This window comes from Pelodiscus sinensis, chromosome 8 (genome assembly GCF_049634645.1).
Source record: "Pelodiscus sinensis isolate JC-2024 chromosome 8, ASM4963464v1, whole genome shotgun sequence".
Taxonomy (NCBI): Eukaryota; Metazoa; Chordata; order Testudines; family Trionychidae; genus Pelodiscus; species Pelodiscus sinensis.
Window position 1 is genome coordinate 36,204,732 of NC_134718.1, and position 14,108 is coordinate 36,218,839.

A 14,108-nucleotide genomic window follows, 5' to 3' on the forward strand; every position below is an offset into this window, starting at 1 on the left:
GAGTTCAACTTTGAATTTTGGGAGTTTATTTGAACTTGAAACTCAGATGAGTATAGGAGTCTTGAGAATCCAGCAGAATTTGAAGTTCCACTGTTCTTTAAAAGTGCAACTTTATTCTTGCAGTAAATTAATAAAATCCTACTGATATCCTTTCCATTTTTCCATCCCCTATCTATCCATTTCACCTCAATTTACTACTTTTTTATCCAGATTTTTCTACATTTTCACGTCATGAACCTGGAGACAGCTGTTCTCTTTTTCTCTCTTTTGTTTTACCTGTGTCTGACTAATACACAAATGATTGTCCATTGAAACTTATTCTGAGATCAAATGTTATGCTTATTACTACAGTTCAGATATCAGTTTCTGGTTCACAGACCATACATCTACAAAGTGAGCCAAAATAAATTCTTCCCTCAAGCACACAGAAACTGTGCTATACCTTTCTAAACACTCCAATATCTTAAACTCTCTTTAAATATCAGGAGCTCTCAGTCACAAAGTCAGTTTTGGGTGACCTCTGATCTGATGGAGCCCTAGTTTGTGTTGAAAATATGTAGCTGCGCTGCACGGGGTTCGAACCAGCGGGGATTTAAAAACGGCGGCTCCCCGCTTATGCAAATGAAGCCCGGGAAATTCAAATCCCGGGCTTCATTTGCAAGTGCAGTATGCCTACATTACCCCGCTAGTTCGAACTAGCGGGGTAGTGTAGACATACCCTAGCTTACAAAGTTTGGATTTAGCTTGTTTCTAAGTTTTATTATTTTGAAGGGGAGAAGCTGATCTTTGTTCACAGGATGGAATTTGTGAGAATGAATAGTGCCCAGCTCAGGGGTGGGCAATAATTTTCATGGGGTGGGGGAGCACTCCACAAATTTTGGTAAATCATCACAGGCCAGCTCTGGGTCGCTGAAAGGGTGGGGATTGGAGGATAGAGAGAGACACTTTGTGACACAGATTGTGTTTGTGTGTAGCCCAGAGACTGAGTGTGCGACAGTGACTCTGTGTGTGAGAAACAGAGATTTAGATGTGTGAGCTCGCTGCTGCTAGGCACGTTTCAGAGAGACAGCAGGTGCTATCTCTTTAAGACATAGAAAGCTGTCCTGCCCCTTTGTCTGCCCCCCTCCTGCTCTTCAGTCATGGGGTATATGTGGGGGAAAATGAAAGAGATAGAGAGATGGCTGCTCGTAACACAAGAACTTATCTCAGTCACTCACCATCCATACTTCAGACAAGAGGAGCTCTGCTCTGTGTGTCCCTCTCCCTAATCCCTGCTCTGCAGAGATGGGGCACAGGGACAAAGGGGTACCCTAACTTCAGCACTCCCCTCCTGCCTACCCTGCTTTGAACAAAGCTAGCAGGAGAGTTCTGGGAGTAGCTCAGCTGCAGGACAGAGCAATGTGAGGGGAGGGACAGCTGACAGCTCTAAGTATGCATAGTAATAGAGATGTAGCCATGTTAGTCTGAACTTGCTGAAACAAAAGACAGGACTATACATAACTTTAAAGACTGACTAATGAAAGCTCATCACCTAATAAACCATCTTGTTATTATTTAAAGTGCTGCATTGTCCTGTCCTAAGTATGCCTGTTCTGCTAATCAGCTGGGCTGGCAGGATAGCAATGTTGGGTGAACTCCTGGGCTGTATTTTATCCTCCCATGCTCTGCTTATATGGTAGAACTTCAGCATTATGAACACCTTAAAAATGGAGGTTGTTTATAGTTTCGAAGTATTTGTAACTCAGAATGAAACTTTATGGCTATTCTTTCAGAAGTTTACAGCTGCATATTTATTTAAAATAGCTTTGGCAGTAACATGCAGAATAAAAATGCTGTTTTAACCATCTTTATTTAAATGAAACCAGCACAACAACAGTTTCTTTACCTTGTCAAATTTATTTTAAAAACCTCTCTTTTTAGTAGTTTTTTTTCCTTTTTAAATACAGTGCTGTACTATGTATGGTGTTCTATTTTTTGTTCATTTGTGCTACTGCCCGACTGTGTTCTTACAGTTCCATTTGAGGTGTATGAATGACCAGTCAGTTTATAACTCTGTTTTACTTTATCTAAAAACTGTTAGGTACAGTGCTTCACCAGAGCACAACTGCAATCACAGGAAATAGAGCTGTCTCTGAATAACCTGAGAGCTAGCCCCATGGGATTGGTAGGAATCCAAAGATGAGATTCAGCAGAAAGACATCTTCCCTTGTATACTTAAGGCCCATGTTTTCATTATTTTTCATGTCATAGTTTCACAAATAATTTTTGTGGAATTAGTTTTCTTGGTTTTTCAAATATGTGAATAAATGTAACATTATAATATAGCTTTAGTAACTGTTTAATTTTACCAAGTAAATTATGCCTTTCTTAAACACCATTCCTATAAACTTGCTCTATAAGAAACAGCTGTACCTTGAGCTCTGAATCATGTAAAAATATAACGTAAACAACTAGTTATGCTGCTGAATAGCTGCAGTATGCCCATATATTGTTGTTATATTTTGTGTATTTAGTATAGAAGAAAAACTAATATTTGCAGATGTTAGTTTTGGTAACTATTGGAGCATTTGGTAAAATAGATCATTGTAGTACTTACTTGAATTAATCTATTTAAGAAAACAAAAGAAAAATAAATTAGATTGACTGATTTAAAGATTTAGTTCTGACAATCCTTGATTTTTTCAAACATATTTATAAGCATTTCTAGTCCCTAAACGCTCACTAATCTATCAAGCATGCTTGCTGCTAACATATTTATGACCTTCCTATATAGCAGAAGGTAATCTATTTGAATGTAACATTACAAGGTGTGTTATATTAACCATGGGGAATTGTTGTCTAGAGTAGTGATCCATTATTTCTACAATATATTGCTGGCTAAATTCAATCAATGCTACTTACAGCTGTAAAAGAAAGTGGACACTGAAGTGCCTACCCTAACAGGTGACCTGGTAGTTTTTAAATTATGAATAGTTGGCAACTGTAAGTGGTGGCTTCATGCACTTGATGCTGTTCCCAAAAAACAGTGTGACCTTTCAATTCAAACACTGTTACTCAAAATCAGGTTAGAAATTGTAATGTAATGGCATATATTGTATAAATCTCTTTTGCAATATTTTAAATATTCGTACAAAGATGTCACTTTATTGTCCTCTCAGTGTGTCAATGGATAATAAATTTTGAAAAAATACTATATTTGATATATTAAGCAACATGCTATTAGACAGGACAAGCTTCAAGGAAAACTGTATGAGAGGCATGTGTTGGTTCTGCCTTACTTTAGAACAAATGTTGCAAAGACAGGTCTAGGTTGTTTTGTCCCTGATAAACTTTTTAATTCAGAAATGTAAAACAGTAAATATGATACAAAACATAGTTGTCCATAGTAAACATATGTAACATTGACTTCAGTGAAAAAATTGAATCTTTTAAAAATATATTTCACCTTTCTGTGTATTATAAAAATGTGTTTTCTCATTTACAGCCACCAATGTCAATTCAATCCATTGTGGTTCAAGTCCAGTGCATTAACAAAAAAGTTGGCACTGTTATCTATCATGAAGTACGGATTGTGGTGAGGGATAGGAATGATAACTCCCCTCGTTTTCAGCAGCAGCAGTACCGTGTGGCAGTGAATGAGGTAAACTTCGCTTAATGTCTTTTTCCCTTTCCATTTCCTTGGTACAGATTACAGTTGGCTAATGCTTCTTCCTGCCATCTTTCATGTTTTCCATTTAAAGAGCAAACCTTCAATTCTAAGAAACCCTTTGGTTTCTACACATTTTTTTCTAGAAGATGTAATACAGTTATTATGTTGGAGCTTAAGAGGTAAGCTATTCATTCATTTGCAAACCAAGGGGAAAGTTTAGCACAGTTCCCAGAAGAATGCTTATATATTTTTAGTTTTTAAGCATTAGGAAGCCATTCGCTGAAGAAACCAGACTCTTACATTGGATCACAATGAATAAAACATCAGTATAAGTGTAATTAAAAATCATTGACTATAAAATTATATTAACAGAATTGAACATTGCCACAAAATAATGGTTCCTATTGCTACATACAGGCAGAGTCAAAACTGAGGAACTTGTGGAATACAAATGCCAAGGCAAAGTCAAGAGTAATTTTTTTTTAAAGAATGAAACAATAATCCTCTGATGGAGTTATATTTCAGTGTATTTAATTTTTTTCTATTCTGTACAATAAGTGGCCTCACAGATGGAATTATTTAGACTTCCGGTATGTTAAGAAATTATTGGAATTGAGAGATAGATTTCACTGTATTTATGATGACAAAGGTATTCTGTTTCCTTTCTCTCTTCAGCCTGTATCACTTTACATTTCTTTATTTTTACATATTGCCATATTGGATAGCAATGGTAGCTCACACTGGAAATAAGAGTTCCTGCAAACTCAGCTTGCTGGGCGTAACAATCAAGGTCCAGACAAACCCCAAGATTAGAACAGAAGGTTTAAACATTAAAAATAAACCTCTAAATCTACTTATTGCATACAACATCATTGTGCTATAGACTAGTCCTAGATGTATACAGATTATGGTAAAGAATGTGTGTATATATCTCACACACACACACACACACACACACACTTAGAACTGTTGGTCAGCTTTTATATCTCTGCAATCCTGTTGTGAGGTGATACTAGAGAAGGGCTAACTCCCAAACCATTTGTTTACACAAATCTGACTTCAAGTTCCCTAGGTTGTACAATAAATGGATAAAACTGGGGTTTGGGGAGGCATTCAAAGATAATAGGAAGATATTAACACATCTGGACCATCAACACAATGTAAATTCCCTCATTTTGAATAAATGCGAGTTGTCCTGGGCTTCATTTGCAAGTTCGAATGCTTACATTAGCCACCCTAGTTCGAACTAGGGTGGCAGTGTAGACATACCCTTAGTTACAAGGCTTTTTTGTCTACCCCCCCCCCCCCCACCCACCCATTCCTGCAAGGAGGTTTAATGGTAGTTCAAATTAGGAGCTCGTCCGTGCCGCAAGTAGCTGCGGGCAGGTAGTTCGAATTACGGGCATTTAAAAATATTTAAATCCTGGGCTTCATTTGCAAGTTCGAATGCCTACATTAGCCACCCTAGTTCAAACTAGGGTGGCAGTGTACACATACCCAAAGAGACTTGAATATGAGATTTTCATCCAGAAAATGACTTAAACACATTGAATAATCTAATACGTATCAATTGCTTCAATTGTGAAATGTTTAGACCAATTTCCTTCAATCTTTGCGCAAGTAATAGGGAAAAATATCTGTTGGGGTTAAACAACCTTGAAATGTTTTTTAGGGAGGGGCAAGGTGTTTTTCTTGGCAAAATTTAAGGGGATCAAATTAGTATTTAGATGAGGACCCTGGTAGCATACATTAGAAAAGCACTGATAGCATGTGTCAATAAGGAGCAGCCTCTGTTGGCCTCCTTAGACTTAAATGCATTTCTCTTAGGAATAAAAAATATACATGGGATATTCACCTATGCATCCCTACTGGCAAATATAGAGCTTTTTACAGTGCCTGGAAAATCTTTTTTACTGAGGCAGATTCTCAAACCCTAAAAAGCATGCCAGAAACTTGTGGGGAACAGTACATTTCCTCTGCATAGCACATTTAATCTTTCAAGTATTTGTACAAAGTGAAGTTTGATTAGTACTATCTGTCAATCCACACCAAAGAGCTTTCCTTTTTGTGAATGCATTTGAAGGTCATAAAATAATGTCTGTATGAGACTGATAAGGACTGTCTTAGGATGAAACATTGTTTTAAAATCTAACTTTATATGGTAATTGTGGAGTCTACCTTTACCATGTCAATTGACAAAAAAGCCTCTTCTATAAAAGCATTTTTTTGCTTCACATCAAGGATATTACACACAACAATCTTAAGTATTAGTTGTCCCATGATGTGAGCCACCAAAGGATTTCTAACAAATTTTTTTACAGTAAAAACAGCAAGGTGATGTTTTGCATTGTAATAATATAAACATATAAAGCAGCAACAGTTTCTTCTTATCAGCTATTGTAAAAGTGTATCATTTAGCACGATACACATATTTTATGGGCTCATCTTTGCACCAGCTCTGGGCAAAGATGTAATGTTCTTGTTACAAGTTGAAATCCTGATTTAATAAGATAATTTTTCTTAATCATCGTTAGGCTTGTATCTTCTAACATGCCTTTATATGAGGTATAACGAAAACGTTTGTGTTGTGTCATAAATATCAAGACGCTAAAAAAAAAGTATGACCTCTAAACTTTGTCAGTCAGACTCTGTTTATAATAGAGATTATCCTAGATACTGAAACATACATTTTACTCTGCAGCCAGTGCCGCTCAGCCCCTCACAGTTCAATGTCTGACTTATGCTGGTGTATCAACCAGAAAGTCATCCTGGGAAGCTGTCTGACAGGAATGCAGGCTGACTGATTGCTTCTGCTTCAGACCTTGTTTTGCTTTGGACTCTAGATTCTGGCTTTCAACCCCGGTTTGTCCCAGACTCTATTTGCTAGCTACTTGCAACTTGGTACCTGAACAGGTGTGATTCTAATTTTGCTACTGGTCTCCTGGCTGCAGTTTAGTAGATTAGTGAACAAAGGCTGCCCAGTGCCTAGATATATGATGTGCAGAAAACACTTTTTCTGAGAGACCTTCTGAAATATCTATTTCTTTCACTCTCCCTCTCATTTTTCCACTCCCAAGTTCCCCCCAAACCAACAGTATATAGGAAAAATTAATCTTGAAAATAACTTACCGGCTTGAAAATGAGTACATTTACTAATCAGCACAAACATGCACTTTATTTCTGTAAGTGGGTTCACAGCCCTTTTTATCGTATCTTCTCTAAGTCACTGATCCAGGAATCTGATCTGATCAGTCAGACCTCAGAAGTAGAATCTACATGTACACAGAACTCTGCTTATGTTGACAAGATAGCTCAGTCAGGATCTTGGACTAAACATTTTTATAGGTTGCATGTTGGCTTTTGTTTATCTGCAAACACCATATTATGGCACTGGATTAAAAAAAAGAGAGAAAACAGAGATTTTCCATTAACTTTTGAAAATGAAAATCTGGAGGGAATTGGTTTGGAAGTTAACATTTTTATCAAGTTATTTTTAAATATAATAGTAGCTCCTAGAGGTGGTAATTGTGATTATGGCATATTTGTATTAAGCATCATGTTAAAAAAAATTCCTGCTGCAATATTGGCAAGAAGGAGTAACCTTTTTCCACACTTCAGTTCAGCATAGGTCTTTAAAAGAATCTAAACAATTAGATATAATTTGGGTCTGACATGTGCACATTAGGAAATCGTGGTTAGTGAAATTAGGTTTTTCTCACACATATGAAAATGGTGTATGGAGAATATTACACATTCGATTATTCTTGGTTTGAAAAAAGTCTTTAGATGAAAAAAGCATTTAACTGCAGAAATGTACATTGTGGGTACGTCCAGACTACATGTCTCTGTCACCAGAGCCATGTAGATTAGTTTACTAGACATACTCAAATGAAGTGGCGATTTAAATAATCGCCGCTTCATTTAAATTAAAATGGTTGCTGCGCTGAGCCGATCAGCTGTTTGTCGGCTCAGCACGCTAGTCTGGACACTCCATGGTTGACATCAAAGGCATTTGTTGACCACCCTGGTAAACCTCATCCCACGAGGCATAACAGGACAGTCAACAAATGCCTTTGATGTCAACCGCGAAGTGTCCAGACTAGCGCGCTGAGCCAACAAACAGCTGATCAGCTCAGTACGGCAGCCATTTTAATTTAAATGAAGTGGAAATTTTTAAGTAGCCGCTTCATTTGGGTATGTCTAGTAAACTAATCTACATGGCTCTGGCTTACCTTAAATATTCTATTAAATTGTGTTTATGGGGTGTGTTGGGGGGGTTATGTTTGGTGTTGCAGTGTTATTCTGATGTATTTGGGAGGGTAGATTAGTGGAACATGGTCATAAGTGCAAATCAATATTTGGCCTGGATGAATTTAACATAATGCAGACTCCACTAGGGCATCTTTTATAAATCTCACTGCAGCTTTAACAAAGTCTACAGTAATGTGATAATTGTTACAGAAAATGTCACCAGATATACTGATTTTCAGCTTTGGATGAAACAATATTGTTAATACATCGCTCTCATTGCAAGACTATTAACATGTACCAGGATTAAATTAATGTTTTATCAATGTTTGTATGCCAAGATACAGGGACCAGTATTGACAGCGCTCACAATGGTTTCATCTGTTTCATGATATTTGGTATTTTACTTAAAGCCTCAAACTGAAGTAAAATGAATATTTATAATTGAAAAGCAGAGCTTTCCCTTTATATAACAAAATGAGCACGATAGGATTTTTGGCCCCTGGAGTGCCAGAGAAAAGTTTGAAAACATGTTTTGAGTGTACCCTGAAGAGTCAGAAGGCAAGACAACATTTACAATATATTATTATTATTATTATTATTATTATTATTATTATTATTATTATTATTATTATTATTATTAATTGTATTATTTTATTAAGCTCCGATTCATGATTTTTGAAATCATGAGATTGGGAACATTGAGGCTTATAATTTATGGGGGCACTGGTCATGAATGTTTATGGAGTATCCTGAAATAGCTATCCCAGGTCTTCACAACAAGCCCATTATTTTGGGCTCGCTATTCCAATGTCCCTGTAAACCTCATTCTATGAGGAGTAAAGTATGTTTTGGAATAGCACTTTCTTTCAAAATTTGGCACTGTGTGGACAGTGCCAAATGACAAAATAAGCTATTTTGAAATAGCATTTAAATAAGATAAGTAATTTGTGTAGCTCAAATTGCATATCTTATTTCAAATTACTGTGCAGTCATAGGTGACGAGTTATATGGGCTCATGGTGCCCATGCTCCAGCAATACTCAGAGCTGGGGGTCCTGCTCCACCAATATGGAACAAGGTCTCTCCACTGGCTCTGCCTGGAATGTCCCAGCCCCCACCGCTCAGGAGGCTGTGATGAGTGGGGCCAGCTGGCCTCTGTGCTGCTGGGAGGCTCCTTTGCCTCCTGGGGGCAGGTGGTCGAGCTTCTCTGTGTGTGACCTGCTCAGCCACATACCTGCATATGGGAGCAGACTGATCACTCGCTGCTGGCTGCCATGACCCTAGCGATTTTCCAGCCGCTCTAGTTTATCTGCCACCTCTCATCTCCTGATAAGACTATCTCCCCAAGAGAGGTTAGTCTCCCCTTCCCCTCATTGCTGCTCCTGCTCAGCATTCTTCCTTCCCTGAGGAATTATCTCCCCTCCCAGTTGCAATCCACATTGAGATGGGTGGGGATGTTGATGTAAGAGGGTGGGTTGTAATAGTTGCAGGGCTGTCACCCCACTAGGTTTTGTATTCACTACAGGCTGAGGGAAATCTGGGCATGGGGGGAAAGTAGGGGGATACATGGCAGAGGTAGGGCTGCAGTGTGTGTGCGCCAGGAGGAACTATCTAGCTTGCCAAAACCTTAATGCTCTTGGTGCTGCTGGAGAGAGAGAAGCCAGCTGTCTGGCATTATGCTCTATATATGCACACACACACATTCTTTTTGGGGAGTCTCCTCTTTCGTCCTTTATTTTTGGTTAGTGTCTCTAGAGAAAATACCTAGTCTTCAGTTCATAAAAATACCTATCAAACACAGTAACATGAACAAGAAGGTACATCAACAATGGCATTGCTCTTGTGCAGAATCACATCTGAACAGGATACTTGTTTAAGGCAGTTGATGACTGGGGAAGGGGCTAAAAATCTTGCACTGACCCCAGTGTATGTATATGGACTGATACTGAAGTAATACAATTAAAACAAGTTTGTTTAATACTGTAGGAATAAGGGCAATCCTGTATGTGTGGCTTCCACTTGAGTATGAGCACACATCTCTATGCCCAGTTGCTGCTGTACATGGTGATCTTTGGATGGGAATTCCACTTTCCTCTCAGTTGTGCGGTTTAGAGTCCAGGATTACATCTGTTAAATTTCCCTTGACTTTCCTCTGGAGGGGGGAGGATGGAATTGGAGAGGGGCTGAAGGCTTTGAACAAATCTTGGTGTGTTAGTTATGAACACACAGTGTCAAACTGCTTGGTTGTCAGTAGTGTAATAATGTTTCTTTTTATTTCCACTGTAGTGGTTGGCTTTTAACACTGCTACCAAGCTCTGTTTAGAAATGCCATAGAGGAACTTGATATTTTTTGGTACCTGGTTTATGAATACTGTGTGTGTGCCTCAGCTTCCCTTATGCATTTCTTAAGTATCTAGGTGCAGGGATAAGGGTGTCTGATTGTTGTAGAGCCCTAGAGGGCCAGTGTGATGCCCTCTGCACAGAGAATGGCTGACACTCTGTCTCTTGGCAACTGATGACCTGGGCCCCTCTCCTGCAAGGTACTAACTGAAGGTGTTGGAGCAAAAAGAGATCAGGTGGCCTCCTTGTCCAAAAAAGAGACAAAGGCCAGAGGAGGGGCTGGAGACAGTGTCAGTTTTAAGCTGACTGGGGAGCTTGGGTCTGGGCTCCCCACCTCGAAAGGTGGGGTCTGGAGCCTAAGCCGGGGTCACTGCAAACTGGAGGGCAGAAGGTGGGTGGTAGAGGAACGGGCTTGTGCTGAGGGGAGGAGAAAAAAGGGGAAGGCACCAAGGAACAGGGTGCAATGAGGGCCGAAGTGGAGACAATGAGGAAAAGGGAAGGAGGGGAGGTGTCAGTCGGAGGGGGACAGAGTGATGCTGGGAGGGGAGAGGGTAAGGGCATTGGGAGCTAGAGGGAGGAGGGGTAGGTGCTGGGAGGAGGTTTGAAAGGAGGGGTGGGCATGAGGAAGGCGGAGATGGAACAAGTCATATGTGAGGACACGGGCATGAGGGGAATGGGGGCAGAGGATGGTGAGGGGGGGACATCGGGGAAAACGAGGGCAAAGGGGGCAGGGTAGTGATGGAAGGGGGAGGCACCAGGAAGGTGAAGGGGTAAGGGAAAGTGCAGGTGCCAGGGGATTCTGGGGGTGAAGCAGAAGGGCAGACACCTGCAGGGGAGGGACCAGCATTAGAGGAGAGAGGCAGGGCAGGGCAGGTGCATAGAGGGAGCTGTTAGGAGAGGGGATGAAGAGGGGTAGCTCACATGATCAGAATAGGGCTACTGGAGGAGTGGGCACAGGGAGGAGAGAATGACTGGTGGAGGGGGGCAGGAGGGCTGAGGGCAGTGAGGGTATGTCTACACTACCCCGCTAGTTCGAACTAGCGGGGTAATGTAGGCATACCGCACTTGCAAATGAAGCCCGGGATTTGAATTTCCCGGGATTCATTTGCATAAGCGGGGCGCCGCCATTTTTAAAACCCCGCTGGTTCGAACCCCGTGCAGCATGGCTACACGGGGCACGAACTAGGTAGTTCGAACTAGGCTTCCTAGTTCGAACTACCGTTACTCCTCGTGGAATGAGGAGTAATGGTAGTTCGAACTAGGAAGCCTAGTTCGAACTACCTAGTTCGTACCCTGTGTAGCCGCGCTGCACGGGGTTCGAACCAGCGGGGTTTTAAAAATGGCGGCTCCCCGCTTATGCAAATGAAGCCCGGGAAATTCAAATCCTGGGCTTCATTTGCAAGTGAGGTATGCCTACATTACCCTCCTAGTTCGAACTAGGAGGGTAGTGTAGACATACCCAGAGAAGGGCAGGAGTCAGGACAGCAGGGGAGGGTGTGGAGTTGGGGGGCAGAAGGTACTAGGGGAGCTGATGGAGCAAGGGGAGGACACATGGCAGCAGAGAGAAAAGGTAGAAGTTTATAAGATATTTATTAATAACTTGGGTGCCATGGTGGCACATCCAAACAAGGCACATGAACTCAGTACTGGTGCACAATCCAAAATTCATTCTGCTCATGAGAGGAAACTCTGAGGCTATGTCTACACTGGCGGCTTCTTGTGCAAGACAAGAGGTCTTGCGCAAGAACACGTCCACACTGCCATGTGCGAGCTGTACTTTTGTGCAAGAGCATCCATGGCAGCGTGGATGCTGTCTAGCGCAAGAAAGCTCCGATGGCCATTTTAGCCATTTCTTGTGCAAGAAATCCCTGCTAAGCGTCCACGCTGCCCTCTTGCGCAAGAGCTTACACCTTTTAGAAAAGAGCATACCTCTTGTGCAAGACGCCCTCTCTTACCATGCCATACTGTAAATTTCCTTGAGCAAGGAAGGGCAATGTGGATGCTCTGCGGGTTCTTGTGCAAAAATGGCTGTACTTGTGCAAGAAGCCATGAATGTAGACATAGCCTTAGAGGGAACACTTCTCCCAGCCTCTCTGCCCCTGAGTTAATGTCACATACATTGGGTTATTGCAATTGCTGGATAGTTGCATGAAGGGGGTTTGGTGGCGGCCAGACTAATCCCTGTTGGTAGGAGGATGGTGGGAAAAGTCCTTCAAGAGGGGTCACATGACACCTTTTACTTCTGGTCCTGTGTCCATCTTGCCCCAAGCGTGTTACCTCTAGAGACCTGGCTAATGGGGGGTCAGGGGTTGTGGCCAATGGGGATCAGGGGCATGGTTAAGAGCGGTCAGGGGGTGTGGCTAATGGGGGTCAGGGCGTGGTTAACAGCAGTCAGGGGTGTGGCTAATGGGGCACCACCAAAAATTATACAAACCTGCCGCCCATGTGTGCAGTGTAGATGCACCCTAACATTGCCAGCCTCCCATGCATTTAACACCTCGTTTACATCAAAAGCTAAGTGTGGGACACTTCCAGCCCACTCAATAAGCCTCATTAGCACTGGTATGTTTATTGAGAGGTACCTGCCTCACCCCTTTTTTTTCTATTATAAATTCTGGGTTCCTGTCATTTCCAGTTCAGCTCATCTGAAGAAGTAGGTTTTGCTCACAAAAGCTTGTGGTTCTATATATATTAGTATTAGTTTGTAAGATGTCACAGGACTACTCGTAACTCCATAGTTAAGGTTAAGCTCAGTTGTGCACTTCAGTCAGGAATTCAGGCTCTTTGTTTTATGTAAATAACACAGCATCTCCTTTTCCAAAATGTATAGTAATTACACTTTGAGTACAGAGTATATTTTCTGAAAAAGTTCTAAATCTTTGAATTAAAATTAAAACCTAGATTCTTCAAAACTTAGCTTCCATGTCTTTTCTTGGCCAAAATGACAGCAGTAAAGAAATAATTCAGGCACTTCAAACTATCCTTCTAGTTAAAATTAGTTGGCATCTTTTTCATACATTATATTTGAGAAAATTATATTGTAATTAAACTATTAATGATTGTAGATTTTTTAAATAATTTGTTTATAGTACAAGCAGCCTTAGTAAACAACTCAGATAACTTTTAAGTGAAAGAATTGACATCTGAGGTGACTAAGCCAATCAGCTTTCCTCTAGAACTAATTTATATGCATCAGTACTGTTATTTGTAGTGACTTATTGATATGATGATAGAAATGTAGCCGTGTTAGTCTGGGGTAGTTGAAGCAAAATGCAGGACAATGTAGCACTTTAAAGACTTTATAAGATCAAGAACACATATTCCTGCGCATCCAGAAATATAATCTACGCTATCATGTGCCGAAAGTGTCCGTCTGCTATGTACATTGGACAAACATCTCAGACACTTCGCCAAAGGATTAATGCCCACAAAACAGATATTAGACAAGATCACAAAGAGAAAACAGTTTCTTGCCACTTTAACCAGAAAGGACACTCTCTAAATGACTTAGCCACCTGCATTCTGCTACAAAGACCTTTTACATCTGCACTTGAAAGGGAATCCTCTGAACTGTCATTCATGTTAAAATTCGACACTTACGGACAAGGACTTAACAAGTCTTTGAACTTTCTCACCCATTATCAAGACAGTTTCCCCAATTATCACCTGTAATACCATTAACTCACAAACATCCCACTCTCCCTACCTTTAATATCAGCAATTCACAGACACTTACCTTCCTTCCTCCCCCTTCCCACCCCCCCGCATCCTCCTTCTGTTCTGCAATGTGATTTGTCCTTTTCATATTTGTTCATTTTTTTAAATTGTATCCTTTGGTATATATGGTTGTGACTACTTTCTTCCACTAT

General features: G+C 40.6%; 1 protein-coding gene across 18 annotated transcripts in view; it reads left to right on the forward strand.

Annotated features, from left to right (window-relative positions):
- The window catches only part of PCDH15 (protocadherin related 15), a 1,467,631-nt gene that overhangs the window by 930,876 nt on the left and 522,647 nt on the right, over nt 1–14,108 (forward strand). For all 18 annotated transcript variants that reach the window (XM_075935032.1, XM_075935037.1, XM_075935036.1 and 15 more), the window contains one exon: nt 3,485–3,640. In XM_075935032.1, the coding sequence (XP_075791147.1) occupies nt 3,485–3,640 (156 nt within the window). The remainder of the gene's footprint in view (nt 1–3,484; nt 3,641–14,108) is intronic.